The sequence below is a fragment of the Tachyglossus aculeatus genome, chromosome 8 (assembly GCF_015852505.1).
Source record: "Tachyglossus aculeatus isolate mTacAcu1 chromosome 8, mTacAcu1.pri, whole genome shotgun sequence".
In the NCBI taxonomy this organism is placed as follows: Eukaryota; Metazoa; Chordata; class Mammalia; order Monotremata; family Tachyglossidae; genus Tachyglossus; species Tachyglossus aculeatus.
This window is the reverse complement of record NC_052073.1, coordinates 31,316,297-31,339,592: the sequence shown is the minus strand read 5'-3', so window position 1 is coordinate 31,339,592 and position 23,296 is coordinate 31,316,297. Positions and strand designations below refer to the sequence as shown.

Sequence of the window (23,296 nt, the reverse complement as noted above, 5' to 3'; positions counted from 1 at the left end):
CCACCTTCCAATGAAACGAGGGGAGGGGTGGGAAAGCAGGAGTTTCCAGGTCTGTATCGGAATCAAGTCCAGATAACATCCCTTTAAAAAGTTCAGAATTTCTAAACCACCGGAACATGATTTGCCAAAGTTCAGATGTGACCTCTGTGCGACACCTCCGCAGAAGATCTAGGTTCCAAAAGGGATATTGATAAATTCCTATTTTTCCATCATTCTGTAACATCTATCGCATCTCTAACCATACATGAAATAAAACACAACGTATATGTCCGCGATGAAATGGTAAACTGATAATTTAGAGGAAAAAAAAATAAAGTCCAAACATTTGCATTACTTCACAAGTTATTTCAACAGAAACCTGATATTTGGGGTTAAAGTGATAATAGTACATTTTACCTTCTAACACAACACTAGATATCTTGCATCTGAAAAGTGCATGTAAAATACTGTTCTGCCGAGAATTTTGTGACAAACACACAGAGAATTTAACTTAATACCATCTTCCTGCAAACTAGGTCGAGTAACATACAATTTCTATGGGATAATAAAGAAATGCCAATCAACCGACGATACCCGTAAAGAAAAGAAACTAACCTTTTTCTGGAGAGAAGAGGAAGGCTTTATACAAGTAAACACATTTTCAAAAATAAACGCAAAAATATTTTAGGCAGATATTTTAATACAGCATTTCTCAGTTTCGGATGTACAGCAAGAATATACAGTAGTTCCAGTTCTTTTTAATTCAAAGATAAAATTTAAAACAAATCCGTCTACTTCCGAAGTTCAGGATTTTCTTTCAAAACGCAAAACCCGGTCTAAATCAAAGGTAGAGAGGTACACGATGCCTGAAACATTGGTTTGCTCTACCTTCAGTGCCAGAGCCAAGAAGCTCGAGTTATCTCTCAGAGGGATTGCTAAGAGGCAGAAATGATTGCGTTTGGGCCAAAATGAAAGCATCACAGAGGGCGGCCTTCTCCGGGCATGACAGGCCTTGGGAAGCTGGGCAAACTCTCGGACCATTGGGGGTTAATTCAGTAAGTAAAGATTTCAGTGCACAAAGTGCCCCACTGGCTTGCAAGAGTTCATGCTGCTTCTATCCCTGGCTGCCTTCCGAGGTGCCCGTTGGGCACCGGGAAGCTCTGGTTCGGTGGGTGGAGTGGGTTTGGTTTACTCCGTAAATGGAATTACTCTAAAGGGTTTAGATGGCCTACGGAAACAAAGGAGACAGTGCTTGTTTCTATACGGTACCCGAATCGGTGCAGATCTTGGCAATGCTTCAGACACGATTTAAAAACTGTGCATTGGAGTTTGAAAACGGTTGATTCCGCTTCTGGCGGTCACCATGATGTACAAGGTCATTTGCCTTCATGCAGATTTAAGAGTCAAAGAGTACTGGTCTATCCAACAGATGGTAAACTACGTAGCTATGCAGTTGATCCCTCCAGTACCAGACCAGGCAATGTTTTTCTTCTAAGAAACGACGCTAGATTCATCGATATTTTGAAGGGTGTATAGGTGCAGGTACCTGGGGTTGTGTGGCAAAACGGCCATACGCTAGAATGGAGCGACACTTCGCACGTCTCGACAACGCAAGCAATAACCAGCGGAAGGACAAGCCAGCAGCGGGGAGTTTATGTTTTTCCAAATAGGGGGAACCGAGCCCAGTCAGCATCACCAGGAAGTGGAAAATTTTCTACTCTGCCTCAATAATAATGCACCCTGCTATCCAACATGATACGTCACTATTCAAAAAGACATCTGCCAGCGATAAAACAAATCACATGATTGTAACTCGGGGCCAGGGATTTGGATGTACAGCCAGGTATCTGGGTCTGTGCACTTCAAGAAGAGGATTTAAACGGTCAGCGATTGGAGAGAGAATGTAAAGAATCTCTTAGAGGTGCACGATGAAAACTGTTTTTTATCGATCTTGTACATTATGAACGAAATCTTCCGAATATCCTGACTACCTTATTATTCTAGCCTATGACTTCTTTCCTTCGGAATCCAGTGACAGTTGAGAACAGGATACGGTAGTAACAAGGAAAGCAAATATGCTTCACACACAGACGTTTACAAAAGATCTGAGATGAAAACCTGGATCACTGATGCTCCCCCTTTTCTTCTAGACATCTGTGAGAAATTACGGTTTGAGGAAAAAGGCTAAAGAAATGAAGCCGGGCACGTGGAAAACACCCACCGCAAGACGATCGGGAATGAGATGGTTAGCGGGTAACTGCAGACTAAAATGGCTTTGACCCCATACCAAATAAATTCATGTGACAAAATCCCAAAACAAACTGCATTCGCTTTGACCCTACATTTGAACATGTGAATAAGCTACATTAAATGAAACTATCTCGTCAATTCCAGTGTGCTACTTGTGCTTAGTTACCATTTTCCTTAATAGGTGATAGTTGTTGACATTTGCATATAATCCAGTTAAATTAATGGATCGTATTGGATTGTAAACAAAGTTAATAAATAGGATCTTATTGTTGTAGTGTCTAAGAAGAATATCCTTGTACATTTAAAAGAACACAGTACGCGGCAGCAATTAAGATGCTCGGGAAAACTACGGTGCTATCAAATGAATATCTACGCTATTGAGTACGCCAGTAGACCTTGTAATACCTCTTAATTGATTGCAAAGTGACACAAGGAAGCAACTTGACAAATTACTTTACATATCGTCTGTTTCTCCATTCCAGGTTGATGCTTAACACAGAACCGTTTTCTAAAGGACTACACCTTGTCAATTATTTTCCTTTCTTTCCGCTCTTCCGTTTGGTATCCTGTTGATTCCTGTTGGCCCCGCCCCGGTAGCAGCTCACGCACGGAATTAAGATTCATTTACACTATTTAAATACGGACTAAGGCTCTAAAACAGCTCTCGGCAGCCGAAGCCCCGTTTTTCAGCTGGCCACACGCCTGGATTCAAACTCCAGCTATCTCAAAGATCAGGGTACACTATCAGTGTGAAAGTAAGGATTGCTACAGGACCACATCTTTCTATCCAAGGAAGTACAGGAATCCTAGGCAGATTTGCAGTTACCCAGCTACAGTTTTCTCCCCCCGCACCTTGGGGAATACGGGGTGAGGGGCGAGGGGTGGGGAGGCATGGAAACATGGTACTGCTTCTTTGAAAAATGTGTTTCAGTAGCTCTGGGGGGAAACGGATTCAGGCTTCAGGAAAGAAACTTCTTGTTCGACGGCTGACAGGCTGGGTGTTTTCCCGCTCAGACCCGCACAATGAATCCCAGACCTAGGCTGGTTGGGATCTGGATGGTTTCTAGCGCAAGAGAGGATGGGTTAAAGGGAAATGTAACAGGAAAGATGTGCTTAGCATCCATTAGCAGCTGGGGAGAATCCTTCCTGTCTCGGAAACGCATCTAGAAAGATAAGAAATAGGTTGTCAGTGTTTGATTGCGAGGAACACTTTTTCTACTAAAAATGCATACAAACAGCAATTCGGAGGAAGGAAAAGAAAAGACTCTTGTTTTCTCCAGTCAATTTTCCCTGGCACTCATTTCTCTGCTGTTTTCCAACGAAAAAGAACAAACAAAATGGACATGTAACCAAGGCACCAGGGTTTGAGACAAAGATACTGCCTCCATCAAAATATCAACCAAAATCTTCATTTGAAAACACCCTGGCTCGCAGTCCCAAGCTTCAGAAACCCAGACGCCAGTCTACAAGGGAGGAGTTTAGCCTCTTACCTGAATGGTCCGGATAAACGATACAGAGACTCGTTCTTCAAACTCATTCACTGGGGTGTACAAGTTCAATACTTTGACAATCTGGTGGAAGAGAAATCATTCTCGATTTCTATCTAATATCAATTAAACAGACCTACACTCTAGATAAAAACGGGTGGCCTTTATAGATAATTACTGGAAAATGCAAATGGAAAGGTTCATCTTTTCCCAGTTAACGCACAATAATCACAGACCGAAAATGTTCTCATAGAAATTTAGGCATTCAGATCACTGCATTGCCCAGGGAAAGCTTTAATCTTCATTACTGGGCTTTAAATTTGCTCAGAGTCAAAAAGCAGAGCAAAGGAAATTATTAGCAAGAGGATCGAGCCTTGCCTAAAGTCTAATTCAACCCTTTAAGCACAAGCAGGTCCGTCGGTGGACTAAAGAAGACAATTCTATCCTACAAACAAAAACTCTGACACACTCTGAGTGGGATGGACAGTAAAGAAAACATATGTCTCTTCTCCCTCCTACTTAGACTGTAAGCCGCGTGGGGGACTCGGGCCGTTTCCAACCTGATTATACGGTTATCTACCCGAGAGCTTAGAACCGTGCTTGGCACATAATAAGCACTTAAATACCATTATCGCTCTTTCCTAATAGTAAGTATTCTGAAGTGCTCAAAGATTGTTGTCCTATTTCTTTTTCTGGAGATGTTTTTTAAGGACAGCCATCCACCTGTCTGAATGGATTACAGGCGGCCTGCCTGGAGCTAGAGAGAGGGGACATAATGATCATGGACATGTCCTTCATGTTCTCAAGGCCCATGATTTAAAGGGCTGCTCTTTTACCTGCGCTGTGGTTAGAGCATTACACATGGAGCAAATGGCTTCTGCGTCTTCATCTGTCTTCTTCTTCACCTGCAGCAGCTGGGCGGCCTGAATGAGGGGCTCCAAGGTTTCCTTGGCCCCGCTGTTCATCAGATTCTTGTCCCGGAGCCACTCTTCCAGCTGGCTGACGTTGTACCTGGGAAAGAAAAGCAAGTCAACATGCCCGTGATCCCCAGGGCTCAGGATTTGGAAGCGGCTTCCCACTGGGTGGCCAACCTTCCCCATAGTGTGAGGGAGGCTGCAGGCCCAGAATTGAACATCTCTCCCGTAATCTTGATTGTCTGGATGGCCTTGAATGGTCTTCATTCTAAGCAGTCCCATAAAATATATAACCATTCCCGGCCTGAATGGTCATCTCTGGATGGTGATGAAGGTGGGCTGGGGGCGGGTGGAGGGGCGCAGTTGGGGGGCCACCATGGGTTTCCACTGTATATTTTTAAATTCAAAAGGAATTCCCAGGGATTTTACCCCATGGACCTGCCTGGGAATTCTCCAGAATGAAATTGGTCCCAGTGGGAAAATCCATGAGAATTAACTTCAAATTGAAAGAAGATGCAATAAGCCACAACCTCACCCTTCCGCAAGTTCTGCACCGGCTGGGATGACAGCCTGGCAGGCTGCAGTCCCCGGACGGATAATCCACTGCAGCCCGTAACTTCAATGATTAATCAAGCAATCAGCTGTATTTATTGAGATCTTACTGTGTGCGAACCACTGAAACAATTCCCTCCCCCTTCATATCCGACAGACTACCACTCTCCCCATCCTCAAGTCCTACTAAAACCTTATCTCCTCCAGGAAGCAGCAAGGCCTGGTGGAAAGAGGACAGGCCTGCAAGTTAGAGGACCTGGGTTCTAATCCCGGCTCTGCCAAATGCTTGCCGGGGGACCCTGGGCAAGTCACGTAACTTCTTTATGCCTCAGTTCTCCTGTTCTCCCTCCTACTTAGACTATGAGCCTTATGCGGCCTCCAACCTAATTAACTTGCATGCTAGTGCTTAGTACAGTGTTTGACCCACTGTAAGCACTTAAATACCATAAGAAAAAGAAGACTTTCTTGACGAACCTCTCATTTTCCCAACTTATACATCCTCTCCTCTGTGCCGCCTATACACTTGGCTCTGTATGTCAAGCACTTTGATATTCACCCCACTTCCACTGAATTTATGTACATAACCCTTCTATGCCATAAGCTCGCCCTAGGCGGAAAAAAGTGTCTACTGATTCTGTTACATTGTACTCTTCCCAAACTCTTAGTACAGTGCTCTGCATATAGTAAGCACTCAATAAATATGATCGATATCAATGTACTCTGCCACTTCCCCTATCTGTGATTACTTTTAATGGTTGTTTCTCCCATTAGATTGTAAGCTCCTTAAAGGGTGGGATTATGTCTACCAACTTTACTGTACTGTACTCTCCCAAGCACCTAGCACAGTGCTCTGCACACAGTAAGGACTCAATAAATGACACTGATTGACAGACTGATTGGAGTTTTTCGAGATAAGATTTTAAAGTATTTTAGTCATTCGTTGGGCACTGTAAGTTTTCGCATTTCAAACTTCAAGAAAGCAGTCAGCTCACCCCAATTTTAATTAACACCTCCCCATCCCCTGCCTGATCTCAAAATAATGAGCTTCCTGGTTGAGCAGGGATTTTCCCCTGGGATCCTGGAGGATCGCTTTCTGGCTAGGGCCTGCAGTGAGGAGCTGTAATCAGTGATACTTTGAAAAACCAAGGAAAGGTAAACAACATCCTCTGGCTAATTAAGTCTCGATGTCCATTCCTTCAGAAGGGTCAATACGTTTAACATCCAATTCCAGGGTTCCTTCTGAAACTGTACACCACCCCTTCTCCCAGCTATCTCTCTCATCATATAAATGATATCATTCTTCAGTGACGGTCTTAAAGCAGGGTAAGTACCCCAAAGCTGCCAGCTTTGGCACGCTGCCTCACCTGATCTGCATGCCTTTGCTCCAGGAGCACATGTCTTTGCGCAGGAGGAGGTTATTCAGGGTCACGGCCCCAACGATGTAGAACATCTGCTTGACCACCTGCTTGATGAGCTCGGGATCCATCCCGTGCTGACACATGACTGAGTGGAAGGAGCTGAGTTGGCGGAGGATGGAGTCCAGGGTGTAGGTCCCTTCGTCAGCAATGCTGGAGGTCCTCTTCCGCAGCCCGGTGGGCTTCACTCCGGAGACCCCCTGAATCGTTTCGTGTTCCAACATGCCGGAAACTGGGTTAGGACGAAATCAGAGGCACAGACAGTTGGGAGGGAGCCAACGCTAGGCACCGCATGACAGAGGAAAAATCTCCTTGACCCAGACTTTCCCTTGCAGGGACTAGCGGCCCAAGGTGGGGAATCCTTCTCAGGTGTAAATAAATAGTAAATAATGATGGTTTTTGTTAAGCGCTTACTATGTGCCAGCACTGTTCTAAGCGCCGGGGTAGGTACAACGTAATCAGGTTGTCCCACATGGGGCTCACAGTCTTAATCCCCATTTTGCAGATGAGGGAACTGAGGCACAGAGAAGTGAAGTGACTTGCCCAAGGTCACACAACGGATACTTGGTGGAGCCAGAATTAGCACCCTTGACCTCTGACTCCCAAGCCCAGGCTCTTTCCACTAAGCCATACTGCTTCTCAGAGTGTAAAAACTAAAAGACTATTCCACAGTCAACAAACACCTCAGGTTTTACAATAACTCTGTCATGAACTCCAGAATGAGGAGGCCCTCATGAGAAAGGTCAAGATTCCCTCTTCATCCCTCCTCCCCCAGCCATCTCACTCTCCAGGGCTTCCAGGATTTTCCTTTCCAGCGTGAATTTACCTGGACTGCCTGATCTACATACTAGATATTCACAGTAACTCAACCACCTCCCAACTGGGCCGCTTCAGAGCCCAGAAATGTCCTTCCTCAGAATACTGGCTTCAGCTACAGGGTTCATCAATGGCTCTCCCTTAGAGGCATGCTCCTTAAAGGCAGGGAACTTGGGACTTGTTTCTCTCGTTCTTTCTTTCAACGGCATTTGTTCAGGGCATACGATGTGTCAGGCACTGTACTAAGCGCTGGGGTAGATTACAAGTTAATCAGGTTGGACACAGTCCATGTCCCACATGAGGCTCACAGTCTTAATCCCCATTTTACAGATGAGGTAACAGACCCCGAGAAGTTAAGTGACTTGCCCAAAGTCACATTAAAGACAAGTGAAAGAGCCAGGATTAGAACCCAAGTCCTTTTGACTTCCAGGCCTGTGCCGGAAGGCCGGTAGCCATGGTGCTTCTCAAGTAATAATACTACTACTAATAATAATGATGGTATTTGTTACGCACTTACTATGTGCAAAGCACTGTTCTAAGCACTGGGGGATACAAGGTGATCAGTTTGTCCCACGCGGGGCTCACAGTCTTAATCCCCATTTTACAGATGAGGTCACTGAGGCACAGAGAAGTGAAGTGACTTGCCCAAAGTCACAGAGCTGACAGTTGGCAGAGCCGGGATTTGAACCCATGACCACTGACTCCAAAGCCCGGGCTCTTTCCACTGAGCAACGCTGCTTCTCTTAAGTACACTCCCAAGCTCTCAGTACAGTGCTTAACCTTCAGCTAGTGCTCTATAAACACCACTAACCGACTGTGGAATAGGACAGCTGAGTTTGTCACTACAAAGCTAAATTCTACGAAAGGTTTCTCTCCTTGCAGGCCCAGGAGACTAAGTGAACTGCTGCTTCACGGAGAGCCCAGTCCTCATTTCTAATAGTGGGGAAAAAGTGATGATAATAATAATAATAATAGCATTTATTAAGCGCTTACTTTGTGCCAACCACTGTTCTAAGCACTGGGGAGGTTCCAAGGTGATCAGGTTGTCCCACGTTGGGCTCACAGCCTTAATCCCCATTTTACAGATGAGGTAACTGAGGCCCAGAGAAGTGAAGTGACTTGCCCAAAGTCACACAGCTGACAATTGGCGGAGCCGGCATTGGAACCCATGACCTCTGACTCCAAAGCCCATGCTCTTTTCCACTGAGCCATGCTGCTTCTCTAAGACAACTTCTTAGCTGTCTTAGAGAGACAACTTCTCCGATAAGTTGTCCTGGTAGTGGCCGGGAAATCATTCTGGGGAGGGTCAGGAGCTAATTAGTTAATCTCTAGACTGGAAACTTGCTGTGGGAACGGAAAATGTCTACCAACTCTGTTGGACTGTACCTTCCCAAGTGCATTATACAGTGCCTTGCATACAGTACGCACTCAATAACTTCCACTGATGGATTAATTAGGTACCAATACTTAAATATGAATGCTTAACGGAAGGCCGGCCTCCCCAGATAATGTCAGGCTAAGATCACTCTTGTTTTCTGCCTCGTTCTTCTTACTGGCCCCACACTGTCTCGGGTTGAGCCTTACCAATCATCGGCTGTAGGATATTTTCTAACACTCGCACAAGCTGCTGGTAGATCTGTATGGCCAAGTCACTTAACACCTGCCGGTACTCAGCCAGGTCAAAATTGGTGAGGCAGTGTTCGTTCTGGCGAGACGTGTTGTGCTTCATAAATCCCTAAATCCAGAAAGCAAGGAAAGCAGGTAAGAGGCAAAGTTGACTTCTCTCCCCATTTAAGAATGACCTCTCACATCATCCTGTTCCTCAGAGAAAAATCATAAAACTTGGAAGAGAGCTTATCAAACCAGGCAAAAAGGATACACCTGATGGGCCCTTCCCACCTAGATGGAATATGTTTGGGTTAACAGTGCATATTAAATTATGCAGATTTAATTAGTTTATCTTTAAAAATTACTCAGGGTTTTAAAAGTGATTTTTCTCTGTCATTAGCCTGGCAAACATTTTAACTTTATCGTTTTTGCTTTACCATTGTTAGCAGTGCTGGTTAGAGCCCACACATCTGTGGAAAAGAATATGTGATGAGTGTCAAAACTCCCCTGTGCTAGGCAGCAATGGCGCGGTCCTCCTCCCCATCCCCTCCCAGCCCTACCTCCTTCCCTTCCCCACAGCACCTATATATTTGTTTGTACAGATCTATTCCTCTATTGATTTTACTTGTACATATTTACTATTCTATTTATTTTGTTAATGATGTGCATTTAGCTTTAATTCTATTTGTTCTGACGACTTGCCGCCTGTCCACATGTTTTGTTTTGTTGTCTGTCTCCCCCTTCTAGACTGTGAGCCCGTTGGTGGGTAGGGACCGTCTCTATATGTTGCCAACTTGTACTTCCCAAGCGCTTAGTACAGTAAGCGCTCAATAAATACGACTGACTGAATGAATGAGGGTGGAGACTCAAAACTGACTGCACAGAAAGAGGCAATGGTAAACCCCTTCCATATTTTTACCAAGAAAACTCTATGGATCCACTACCAGAACGCCTGGTAGTGGAGAGGGGACATTCTGGGAGAGATATGTCCATGGTGTCGCTATGGGTCGGAGGCGACTCGACGGCATAAGACAAGACGAGCAGACGCTGACGTGAAAAGGCAGAGAGCACAGTGCTCAAAGGATCACTGACAGAACAGCTAGTCCACCCTCACGGCAGGTCCAGGCATGGGGCCAAAAGTAAAAAATGGACTGGTCTCACAGTAGAGGGAGGGCGGGGCTGGGGGCTATTCGGATAAGACGAGGCATTGTGGAGCGGTGGTGGGTGAGGGGGCCTCTCAATCCGCAGTGGTGAGATTCCAGCTCACCTTGCAGGATGAGGGGAATACCGCAGGTCTCTGGGATGGGAGGGGAGGCTGGGTCCTGGGGCCTAAACAGCAGGAGAAGCAGGAGTGTGGACCGGCATTCCCCCATCACCACACTCTCGGCACCCCACCTAGGGCAAGTTAGCTCGCTACAGAGACTGCCAGCATTGTTGTAGCCACCTGGCCCACTGCAGCCCAGAGCCTGCGTCGCTACCGGTACTGCTTAGGGGCCAAGTCCATTTGGCACACATGTTGGAGTGCGGCAACCTAGCCACCGCAACGCCATGGAGCAGAAAGAATAAAAAGCGTCCCCTATGAACAAATTCAGGCCGGACCGGTGTCCCTTTCTGGACCGATCCACGTGACTTCGACTCCTGCCCAGATATAAACCAACCTAGAAAAGTTTATATTTTACAGATCTCCAGAGAAAGGAATTGCATGTCCTCTTGTGTCAACCACCCACCTCAGGAAATCCAAAATGTCTATCCAAATCCTTCAGCAGCAGTGTGGCCTAGTTCTTCATGGTCTATCCTCATAAGGCAAAGTGAACAGATGGTTGTTATTTTCTGTGTAAAAGCTCTCCATATTTTTGGAAACCATTAAGTCACCCCCCAGCTCTCTCTCTTCTTCAGACTAAATGATCCCACTTTCTTTAGCCTGTTCTTGGCGGGGTCGGGGGGGTCCTTTGGCCTATCGCTTTAATCGATCATGGGATTCTTGGAGACCTTCTCCAACATTACATTTTCCTTTAGTGGTAAAGCTGAGAACTGGACTCAGTGCTGAGTCCAACAGGAGGACCATCTTGCTATTACTCATGATCATATTGGTTCATTTCATCATGCTTGATCTTAGCAACATTAGCACTTTGTTTGAGGGGTCCTGGTCAATTTTAAGATGAGCTTTGAGACGAAATGCTTATTGTATGAAAAGCACTTTCAAAACCGGGGCACAGAGTCATCATCTCTTCTGGTGGGAAAATTAAGCTTCCAAGAAATTCCCTATACCACACCACTCCCTTCCCTTACTCCTCCTGGCCATCCACTTTCCTGGGAGTGGAGAGGGCACACTGATGTCTGTCATCCCCTTAGTCCATATGGGCAGAGGGAACCATTTTTGAGTTTCAACCAGCGAGTAGCTTGCCGGTCTGTTGGATTGATCCAAGGCACAGGAACTGGAACCTCTTGCTGAGCCATGGATACAATTCTCTGTGTGTGTATGTGAGAGAGAGCATCCATTTAGCAAAGGAGGCTTATTTTTTCGAGTCTCTTTCTCTGTGATCTTTGTTATTCCATGAGAGAGCATTTTCCAAGAAGGCTGGGTCTAGGTCTCTTAATTAACTGCAACTTTGCCATCTTGCATCTTGCCCAGAGCAGAAAAGTAAGTCAGTTCAGAGTGGTCCAGACTGCAATGACACATCTGCTTATTCCAAAACTGGTATTTCAGGCAAAGCTTTCGCATGTACGGCTTTTTGCTATTTTTGTAAAACTTTCCTGACTATTCTTTCCCTCCCACATATGCGTATCCCTGATTCCTCACTTCCGGCGATTTTTTTTCAAAATTGTATTCCAAATAACTATGATACAAATAGCCAATTAACTGAACAAGCCCCTCAATTCCCTATTCATCTCTCTACTCACTGGGCAATTTTGAGGAAAATTCTGGCCTTCCTTAAGGTATTGACATCCTTTAAAGATGAATTATATGATCAAAAGTTTTCCATAATTGCTTCATGGAGTACCTGCTTTTAATTGGACAATTGTGGAAGTGCTGTGACTTGCCTGTGTTTAGTTCATTTGCACTAGGTCATCTGTAAAGTGTGCCAAGAGGGTAGGAACCATGTCACGGGTAAGTCATGGCTAGCCCTTTGAGAACCCCCCACAAGGAAAAAACACAACTGTATCTGACCGCCCCTGTTTCTGATCCTGAGTGGGTAAAGCTATTTATCTATTTCTATTTTTAAATGAAAGATAGGGAAACATCCAATGTGCCTATTGTTTAGTGGGGTGAAAATCATCACTCACCTCTTCTCCACTGTACTGCTTCAAACAGTGCAAAAATCGACAAGTGTTTGAGAGCCAAAAGGAGACAGTTTCAAAATCATCACCTCTTTTCTGAAACAGAAAATATGTTAAAGTTTGATATCCTTTTAGAAAAACAGCATGTTGAAACCAACAAAAATAACAGAAATCAAGATTAAATTCAACCAAACCCATTTTGGGGAGGTAATTATGCTATTAGTAAAATTATTTTCACGTGACAATTCTCCTGAGGTCCCAGGAAATAAAATTTCCATTCTGATTTCACCTGTTGGCTAAAACTGTAGCTGGCCACTATTTTTTTTTTTTTACTTTTACCTAAAGCCGTGTACTAATCTCGGCTCTCTTCCGTTTCATGAAGAGCTTTATTTAATGATAAGCATGCTTGGAGTAGCTCGAAGAAAAAAGCCACAGAAGCTAGGCCTATAGCAATGCCCAGGTCTGGATCAATCTCACCAGAGGAGAAATGAGAACAAGATTAGTTTGAAAGGGGCAAGAACGTGAGCTGGGGTGCTGTGGGAGAAGAGAGCTGGATAAGTTAGAGGGAGAGAACTGACCGAGTGCCTTAAAGCTGATGGTGAGGAGTTTCTGCTTGATACAGAGAAGAACAGGCACTCACTTACGGTTTTTGTGTAGCGGGGAGGTGTGAGCAGGATGTTTTAGAAAAATGATTCAGTCGGTGGAGTGAAGAATGGAATGGAGAGGGAAGGGGATTCAGGTTGAAGACAAGTGAGGAGCCTGAAATGGTTGCCTTTTGCATTTGAAGAAGACACCACGGACAGTGAAATTCTCCTTTGAATGCACATGTGGCTGAAAGTAACAAAAAGGGACCCCCCCTAACCCCAGTCATATTGTACCCACAAAAAGTCTACCCCTTATTACCAATCAATGGTAGTTATTTAGCGCTTGCTACGTGCAGAGCACTTGCACTAGGCCCTTGGGAGAGTGCAATACAGTGGAATTAGTACACCGATTAGTACAGTGCTCTGTCCACAGTAAGCGCTCAATAAATACGACTGAATGAATGAATGAATTTCCTGCCCATAATGAGCTTACGCACTAGAGGACAAGCTTCAGTCTAGACGACAGAGCGTGTCAGGGTTAATGTTGACAGCGCCTGATACTTTTTCACCTCCTTGTCTCTCACTCTTCACTAAGCATGTGCTAGAAAAGAGCCACTTCTTTCTTGGAAGCAGTGCACCAATCAATTGTATTTATTGGGCACTTACTGTGTGCAGGGTGCTTTACTAAGTGCTTTGGGAGACAGCAATGTAACAGAATTGGTAGACATGTTCCCTGTCCACAAGAAGCTTACAGTCTAGGGGGAAACAGACCTTAAAAAAAAAATTATGGATACGTATTTGAATGCTGTGGGGGGAGGATGGGGTGGGTGAATGAATGAATGAATGAATGAAGGGTACAAATCCAAATACAAAGGTGATGCAGAAGGGAGACAGAGTAGGGGAAATGACGCTTACTTGGGGAAGGCTTGTTGGATGTGATATGATTTGAAAAAGGGGGAGGGAATTCCAGGACAGAAGCAGGACATAGGAGAGGGGTCGGCGGTGAGATGGATGAGATTGAGGTTCAGGGAGTATGTTGCTGTTAGAGGAGTAAAGTGAACATGCTGGGTTGTACTAGGAAAGGAGCAAGGCAAGATAAGAGGGGGCCAGGTGACTGAGGACTTTAGAGAAGCAGCATGGATAGAGCAAGGCTGTGAGTCAGCAGGTCATGGGTTCTAATCGCGGCTCTGCCACTTGTCTGCTCTGTGACCTCGGGCAAGTCACTTCACTTCTCTGTGCCTCGGCTATCTCATCTATAAAATGGGGATTGAGACCGTGAGCCCCACGTGGGATGGGGACTGTGTCTAATCTCATTTGCTTGTATCTGCCCCAGCGGTAAGTACAGTGCCTGGCACAGAATAAGCACTTAACAAATACCATTATTATTATTACTTTAAATGCAAGGCTAAGAAGTTTCTGTTTGAAGCAGAGGCGGATGGGCAATCACTGGAGGTTCTTGAGGAACGGGGAAACATGGACTGAATGATTCTTTAGAAAAGTGATCCAGGGAGCAGAGTGAAGTATGGACTGGAGTGGTGAGACATAGGATGCCAGGAGACCAGAAAGGAGGCTGATGCAGTAATCAAGTAGGGATAGGATAAGTGCTAGATTAACGTGGTAGCAGTTTGCAGGAGAGGAAAGAGTGGTTTTTAGCAATGTTGTGAAGGTAGAACTGACAGGATTTGGCGAAAGGCTGAATATGTGGGTTGAGATGAGTTGAGGATGATGCTGAGACTGTGGGCTTGTGAGACAGGGAGGATGGTGGTTCTGTCTACAGTGATGGGAAACTTGGGCAGGACAGGGTTTGCTGGAAAGATGAGGAGTTCTGGTTTGGACATGTAAAGTTTGAGACTTCAGCAGGACATCCAAGTCGATGTCCCAAGCAGACATCCTACCTTGCCTTACTTATCTACTACAGTCCAGCCCCCACACTCTGCTCTTCCAGCGCTAGCTTACTCACTATCCCCAATCTCATCTACCTCCCTACCAACCCCTTTCCCACGTCCTTCTGCTAGCTTGGAATTCCTTCTCCTTCCATGTGCGCCAGACTACCTCCCTCTCTGCCTTCAAAGCATTATTAAGGTCACATCTCCTCCAAGAGGTCTTCACCAATCAATGCCTCTTTTCCCTGGTTCCCTCTACCTTCCACGTCGGATCTGTGACCTTTGGGCATTTGACATCTGCTCCACCTACAGCCCCACAGCAGTTACGGACCTATCTTTAAATTAAATACTATAAATCACTTATTTATATTAATGTCTGTCTCCCCTTCTAGACTGTAAGCTTGTTGTGGGCAGGGAACGTGTCTGCTAACTCTGCTGTATTCTACTCTCCCAAGCACTTAGTACAGTGCCCTGCACACAGAGAAGCAGCATGGCTCAGTGGAAAGAACACGGGCTTGGGCGTCAGAGGTCATGGGTTCGAATCCCGGCTCTGCCACTTGTCAGCTGTGTGACCTTGGGTAAGTCACTTAACTTCTCTGTGCCTCAGTTCCCTCATCTGTAAAATGGGATTAAGACTGTGAGCCCGACGTGGGACAACGTGATCACCTTGTATCCCCCCCAGCGCTTGGAACAGTGCTTTGCACATAGTAAGTGCTTAGCAAATACCATCATCATTATTATTATAGTAAGCGGTCGATAAATACCACTGATTGACTGATTGATTGATAGTGCTGTCCTGAAGGCAGGAGCAAATACGAGACTACAGAGAAGGAGACAGATGAGGGCTGGAGAGGTAGATTTGGGAATCATCTGCAGAGATATGACAGTTGAAGCCACGGGAGTGAATGACTTCTCCAAGGGGTTGGGTGTAGATGGAGAGTAGCATAGGACTCCCACAGTTGGAGGCCCAGCTTTCAGCTGGGATGCGGCATTGGCTAAACCTTTGTTTTATTTTTTCCTTGGAACATTTCCTCTGGAACCAGTGCCGTGGCTCATATTCCAATTTTAATCAAAATTCTTACTGGTCCATTGCTTGATTTCTTCACCACCTGGGGTGAGGAGGGCAGCCAAGTTCACAAGTTCACTGAACGAAGCTCCTCTGATAATAAAGGACTTTTCCACGAAAGACATGGAATCAGAGGAGGGGAAAAATTAATGAATGGGACTTTCTGCTGTCTTCTAATAATAATAATAACAGTATTCATTAAGCACTATGTGCCAAGCACTGTACTAAGCTCTGGGGTAGATACAAAGTAATCAGGTTGTCCCACGTGGGACTCACAGATTTAATCCCCATTTTACAGATAAGGTAAGTGAAGCACAGAGAAGTGAAGTGGCTTGACCAAGGTCACACAGCGGACAAGTGGCAGAGCAGGTTTAGAACCCATGTCCTCTGACTCCCAAGCCTGTGCTCTTTCCACTAAGCTATGCTGGTTCTCTGTAGGGCTAATCCACAGCCTGGATATCTGCATGGTGCAAGCCATTTTCTGTCCAGCCTGCTATTCTTTGGATGTTTTGTAGTTTACTGCACTTCATGATCCTGAATCTAGTTCCCTTAGACGCTAGCAGCAGATGTCTGCTCCTCTTTAGAGATGGAGAAATACAACGCACTAAAAATTATACCAATCACTCTGTTACCTGGTTTCTCATATTTAAATGATCAGTTAATATGCTTTCTGGACTAAAACTTTCTTATAATGAAGATTCCTATTAACCATTGCTTGGCAACTGTCTTTAGCCAGTAAGCTGCTTCCAGTTCTATGGAAGTCTCTTTTTCAAAAGACAAGAATACCGCATCCTCAATGCCATTCTTACTGTCATTAACACTTCTTATGAAATGGCTTCAAGAGTCAGACACTCCAACTGACCTTCAGTACTTTTTTGATGCTGTTAATCGTCGAAGTCAACAATGACCGCACCTTCTGATCATCATTCAAGTAGTCAGCGTGCCGGACACACATAAATAAAATATATGCCGGCAACCCGGGGATCAGATTCACTGCCACGCCGCGTGGTTTCAGATCTGGAAACAAACGAACGGTGACATAGAGTGGTCAAAGCCTCATGAGACAGAGTGAGTGGGGCACCTGATGTCTCTTGGAAGAGTGGACCATAATGAATGATTACAGGATAGTAATGGCGATAGAAAAGTTCAGAATGTTAAAAGGCCCCAAGGGTTAGCTTGATAACTGAATGATCGATCCATAATCAGTTTGTAAATGGAAAGGTTACAAATACCAGAAGATTTATCCATAATCACGAGATGGATGATCAGAGCCACCTCAAAATCAAAAACAAAACTGACCTCAAAAACAAAATCATCAGAGCAACCACCACTTAATTCCACCATGCATCCTGGTTTGACAACTGGAGGCAGAAAACTGGGCTCGATGTACATTTGGTTCGATTCAATACCAATTTCTTATCTTAAAGAGATCTTACAAAGTTTGTCGAAAAGGACAAAGTGAGGCATCATCTTGGCCGAGCCTTCTGCAGTGTCGTAAACGCTAGCGGCACCCAACAAATGATGACGGTGACTGCAGTGGCATACCAAACCTCAAGCTGCTCTAGTCAAAAGAAGATGCAGCACAGCAAGGAGGCAGGTCCTGAGAACACAGGAGCGAGATGCTTGCCAAAGTGGCTCTTGCGTTGCAGTAGCAAGGATATTTCTGCACTAATGCTGAAACCCATGGATATTAGAATGAGAAGGTGCTCAATCTGAGTTCACACGGAATGCTCTGCGTAAGTGGACAATAGGGAAGACCTTTAGTTTGAAGAACTGTGCTGAACTCCTCCAAAGCAGAATATACTTGCCTAGGATGAGATTCTTGATGAGTTTCGGCTCATCGTCCTTCTTATATTCCAGCATTCCCTGGAAATCTTTCTCCTTCCTCGGGATGTTCACTGGACGGATGGGCTCATCAATGATCTGTCCAGGAGATATGTTCTCCATCTGGCCCACTGAGGGAGGGGGAGAGAGAGAGAGCGAGAGAGGTGGAGGGGGGAGAGAGAGAGAGAGACCTACTGTCATGTGGGCCTGCAAAGCTTGGAAATCAGGAGGGAGCTCAGGTGTCTCAGGCTGATCTCTCTACTAGAGCACGAGAGGCAGAGAAGCTGCAAATCTAATTCTGCAATTATATGAGGTCTCAAATTCCCTTGAGAGCCAGATCCAGTCCGCCAGCTAATTTACCCAGCGCTAGTGAATCTCAAAAAGTGAGTCAGGCTGATACATACTTTTATGATTGTGGTAGAAATTGGGAGAAAATTTCAGAAGGAAAACAAATTTGGCATCAAGACTGAAAAATTCCCATGCTCTACTTAGTCTTCTTTAGCACTGAAAAGGGCTTTCTTCAACTTGCCCTAAATCTCAAACATTCACTCTTACAGTTGAAAAATCTAGAAGAGGGAAACCAATGAACACTTTGATTTTACGGAATACTCACATATCTCTACTGTGTAATGAAAACAGTAAAGAGGCTGTTTACGTGATTGCCACATTTTAATTCTGCCAAAATTTTTTCGTAGAATAATTTTTCTCATCCAAAATCCAATCAAAAGATAGAAATATCTCTGTGGGAACAGGAGAGTGCTAAGCCAGCTCTCATTAAATCATTTCAATTCTCTCCCCCCTGAGGAGATTTGTCCACCCTCCTCAGAGATTAGAAGTTTTATGTAAACACACAGACAGTTGACAGAAAATGTTTCATCAATACTACCCTTGCTCTGATGATGAGATTAAATTTTAGAACTTGGAGGTGTTCAGAAGGCTGAATTCACCCAGACATGTTGCTAGGCACAGATCCTTGCAAAAACCCTAAAAGAAAACTTCACAAAATCTGTAATGGAAAAACAGATGATGGGAGAGGAAGGAGCAATATAGAAGGGGAAGAATGACACACTCCCTCCTGAATTAAAAATGGGAAGAAACAAATGAAATTAATTTTGGAACATTAACACCTTCCAAAATGTCACATCATTTCCACTCCATCACAGTCACTGCAGTTAACTGCAATCTGTTCCTAGCTTTTAAAATGCTTCCTTGATCCTGTAATTTTAAATTAGCCTTTCGATTTGCTACAGGAGCTCAAAAGAAAAACTGCAAATATTCTTGGATACTCCTAGGGATGGGTAAAATGCTCCTAAGGGGCTTGGCAAAAGAAATGACACAATTTGACCAAATCATTTAACTCTCTGGGAGGGAAAAGGGGATCTGGAATGGAAGATAACAGTCATAACATTTTGTCTGTTCTCAAATGTTTCTCTCCATTTATATCCAGGTAAATATTTTATTGTTCCTTAAGCAACTCTGAGTCTGCATCAGAGTTGGCATAAACATTCCTTAAGACAATTCACCCCATGGCTTTTTTGGATTAGGTGGGATTCTCCCAAGAGCCTGATACCTTGCAATAACCCGAGAGAGTGCTAAATAGATATTACATGATGGTGATGATGATGACGATGAAGGAGTTGAATTATAACTATGAGTTTAACAAAACTGCCCATTCTGACAGCTTTTACTTTTAATCTTTCAGCTCTTAGACACCTAAACAGAGATACTGCATTTGTATATGAGATATTAAGGCAGCTATTGTGATTGGTTACCGCCAACAGATCCTCTAAAAGACTTTTTTATTTCTTGGCTCCCTTCCAGGACAAACTGGCTCAGTTACAGCTAGGAAGCTTCCTCCTAGAGACAAAAGGATAGATTCATTCACTTCACAAGTCAGGGACTGTACAATGGAGAGAGTCATTTTAGGCGAGGCACATATTTGGCTGAGAGTCAGTCCAGGGATCCCCATTAATGGGGCCAATCTTTTCTGTTCACATTCCGCTCTTTCAGGGTTCAAACGCTCCTGTGACTATTTACTCCTGGACCAAAAAAAAAAATTGAAACAGTCCTCGATTTAGGCATCCTCCTGACCTTATCTCCAGTGCAGAATCACAACGACAGTTCAAAGGAGGATATTTAATTTTCTACTCTAAGTTCTACTCATTCAACGGCTGCTAATACAAGCATAAAATTATTTTACTTCCTCACTGAATACCTACATGTAGGCCTGTATCTATATTCATGAAATACAGTAAAAATGCAACCTACTTGAGACAGTGCTACTCAGCCCAACAAGTTTAATTACCTTCTAGTTCACCGATTTTCTTAGCAAACACTTTCAGCTGCTTTTTCAGTTTCCGGACAGTCTTGTCCTGCTTTTCGAGTTGTTCCATCAAGTCCTGCAGGTAAAAAATAAGAGATTAAAGCTCAAGAAACAAAAAGAGTTCCATTTCACAAAAAGAGAAACAGAAATGAAATCACAAAAACAGCACAGTTAGTTTTTTGTAAGCAGGCTGATGGTGAGGCACAACTGCCCAGGTTGAGATGGGCAAGTCTACTGAAAGCCTAAACAATCAAAGCCAAACATTATAAAGTACATATAAAACTGTCAAATCCTGCGCAGCATAACGGAAGCAAAGAGTTTACTGTGGGGTCATTTTAAAAAGGGCCCCATGTGGCTCCAAAAAGATATACTGGTCAAATCTCAACATTTTTTAAAAGAGGAAATAAAACAAACAGGCAAAGGACAATTTCTGGAATTGCACAAAAAAAGGTTAAAGAGAAATTTCAGAGAAAGATTGAGAATTTGACAAGCGTTTCTTCTGACACACTAATTAGGAAAGAAGTAGACAGGGAGATTTCTCAAAGAGATGGGGACATTATCCTCGAGAACTTAGAATGTGTGGCAGCACTTTGGATTTCTAACACACCTTTTTTCCAAGAACATTGAAGTACTTTCATTCGTATATTATCTTATTTTATCCTCAGGGCATCCTTGTAAGCTAAGGGAGGGGAGTGATTTATTTTTTCAGATGAAGCGACTTGCCCAGTGAGCCAGGGTCAGAGATGGGGCTAGGTCCCGGGATTTCTGATCCCCAGCCCAGGGCTCTTCCCCTCTGGAAGCAGCGTGGCCTCCAGTGGATAGAGCACAGGCCTGGGAATCAGAAGGACTTGGGTTCTAATCCTGCATCTGCCACTTGTCTGCTGTGTGACCTTGGGCAAGCCGCTTCATTTCTCTGTGCCTCAGTTACCTCATCTGTAAAATGGGGATTAAGTCTGTGAGCCCCATGAAGGCTATGGACCGTTGTCCAACCTTATTACCTTGTATCTACTCCAGCACTTAAAACAGTGCCTGGCACGTTGTAAGTGCTTAAATACCATAAAAAAAGACATTGAAGGGAGGATAAGGCCTGAGTGGAGAAAGTCCACTGCGGCTCTGAACCACAGGGCACAAAAGTGTAACGTTCCTATAGGTAGGTCGAGTATCTCACGACAAACTCACGGTGGTTTTCTATAATGGGATTATATAAGGGAAAAATGCACTGAAATGCTGGAGAGTGAAAAGATGAAATCTGGACCACAGACCTGGAAATCAACAAGGAAAGAATCAGAGACAAGAAAGTGCTCAAGTCATAAAACAGTTTGCACTAGGAGAGGAAAATAGGTTAAGGAAGCATTTCTTTTCTGTCAGTTAAAAGAAGGGAAACAGGGCTTTCAGGGAAGGAGTTGAGAATGACCTATACGCATAATAGAGGTAAAATCCAAAAATAAGAAGATGTAAAAATGAATATACAATTTGCTCTGTTTTTTTCCAAGAGCCAATTTGGAAGACAGACTGACTTCTCCGAATAAACGTTTTCCACAGTCTGAAAGCTAATATATTTTCCTTAAGTTTAACTTTATCCTCAAAACGAAACTTTGCTTCCATCATACCATGAGACCTGTATTAGTAACAAACAGAATATTAAGTATCGCCAGTGACAGAGACAGAATAACATCTTTGGCTAAAAGAAAGCTGTGGGGGAAAATAGACATTGTGAGAGTTTCTGAAGAGGTTTTCCTTTGAAGGGGGTAGACAACCAGCTGCTCTTCTTAGAGATCCAGAAATAGCAAACGAGACAACGAAGAAGCAGAGTCTGTGGGATTTACATACAATCATCCGTTTGTAAAGTGATATCCGATAGGATTGATACTTCTTGGGGTCATCTGCATATAATTCCTCAAAATACTGAAAAAACAGGCACAGTGGGTATTTAATTTTCCCTCTCTTTAAGAAAACGATTCACAAGTTACATTAAACAAAAGTATTAACAAGTTCACGTTCTCAGCACTGAATTTATAAACCATTTTTCCTGTCCCCTCCCTGCAATTTTTCCCCTTTCTCACCTCGAGAATGACTGTACGGTGAAACCTGTTTCTGAGAACACCAGAGCAATGTATGGAAGACAACTGTTAGGGCAACTTTCAGAGAACCAGGGATCTGAGACCACAACGATCGATTTATTGAAAAGAACTGCAGCTTTTCACTAATGTCATCTTCGAAGGGGAACAAAGGGGAACCTGGCTAACATGGAAGAACTCTAGTCCAGAAAAAGCCCAGGCCTATGGAGTGAATTTGAATTTAGCTGGAGGTAGCCACCTCTAGCCATCCTTGATAGCCATCCATGTGGGGGTGGATGGGCAAACACTGGAGGCTTTTGAGGAGTGGGGAGTAGAGAAGCAGTGTAGCCTAGTGGATAGAGCACAGGCCCGGGAGTCAGAAGGATGTGGGTTTTAATCCTGGCTCTTTGAGTTGCCTGCTTTGTGACCTTGAGAAAGTCATTTCGCTTCTCTGTGCCTCAGTTGCCTCAGCTGTACAATGGGGATTAAGACTGTGGACCCCATGTAGGACATGGATTGTGTCCAACCTGGCTAGGTTGTATCCACCCAGTGTTTAGTCTAGCGTCTAGCACATCAGAAGCGCTTAACAAATACCAATAAAAAAAAGTGGGGAGATGTAAACAGAACTTTTTTTTAGAAAAGTGATCCAGGTAGCAGATGTAAACGAAGGACTGGAGCAGGGACAGGACGTGAAGATCAGTGAAGAGCCTGTTGTAATAGTCAGGGTGGGATACGATAAGTGCTTCTATTAGCAGGGTAGCAGTTTGAATGAGGAGGAAATGGTGGATTTTAGTGATGTTGTGAAAGTAGAACCAACAGGATTCGGTGACAGGTCGGGTATGTGCACTGAATGAGACAGACGAGTTGAGCGTAATACCAAGCTTACAGGTTCGTGAGAGGGGGAGGATATTGGTGTGGTCTACAGTGATGGGAAAGACAGTGGGAGGTTTGGGTTGGAAGATGAGGAGTTCTGTTTTGGACATGATAAGCTTGAGGTCATCCAAGTAGAGATGACCTGAAGGCAGGAGGAAATGCAAAACTGCAGAGGGGAGAAAGATCAGGGCTTGGAGAGGTAGATTTGGGAGACTTCTGCATAGAGATGGTAGTTGAAATTATGGAAACAAGTAAGTTCTCCATGGGAGTGGGAGTAGATGGGAAACAGAAGAGGACTCAGAACTGAGCTTTGAAGAACACCCCGCAACTACTGTCAGAGGACGGGAGGCAGTGGAGGAGCCTGCGAAAGAGAATGAGAAGGAGCA

At 44.3% G+C, this 23,296-nt stretch overlaps 1 protein-coding gene across 4 annotated transcripts in view; it reads right to left on the bottom strand.

The window, feature by feature from the left end:
- Positions 1 to 23,296, bottom strand: part of MYO5A (myosin VA) — a 223,741-nt gene that overhangs the window by 434 nt on the left and 200,011 nt on the right. For all 4 annotated transcript variants that reach the window (XM_038750542.1, XM_038750543.1, XM_038750544.1 and 1 more), the window contains 9 exons: positions 19,963 to 20,056; positions 17,642 to 17,788; positions 16,696 to 16,850; positions 12,307 to 12,396; positions 8,998 to 9,148; positions 6,547 to 6,829; positions 4,553 to 4,727; positions 3,720 to 3,800; positions 595 to 3,392 (listed from right to left, as the gene is read on the bottom strand). In XM_038750542.1, coding sequence (XP_038606470.1) covers positions 3,240 to 3,392; positions 3,720 to 3,800; positions 4,553 to 4,727; positions 6,547 to 6,829; positions 8,998 to 9,148; positions 12,307 to 12,396; positions 16,696 to 16,850; positions 17,642 to 17,788; positions 19,963 to 20,056 — 1,329 coding nt within the window. In that variant the 3' untranslated portion in view covers positions 595 to 3,239. The remainder of the gene's footprint in view (positions 1 to 594; positions 3,393 to 3,719; positions 3,801 to 4,552; positions 4,728 to 6,546; positions 6,830 to 8,997; positions 9,149 to 12,306; positions 12,397 to 16,695; positions 16,851 to 17,641; positions 17,789 to 19,962; positions 20,057 to 23,296) is intronic.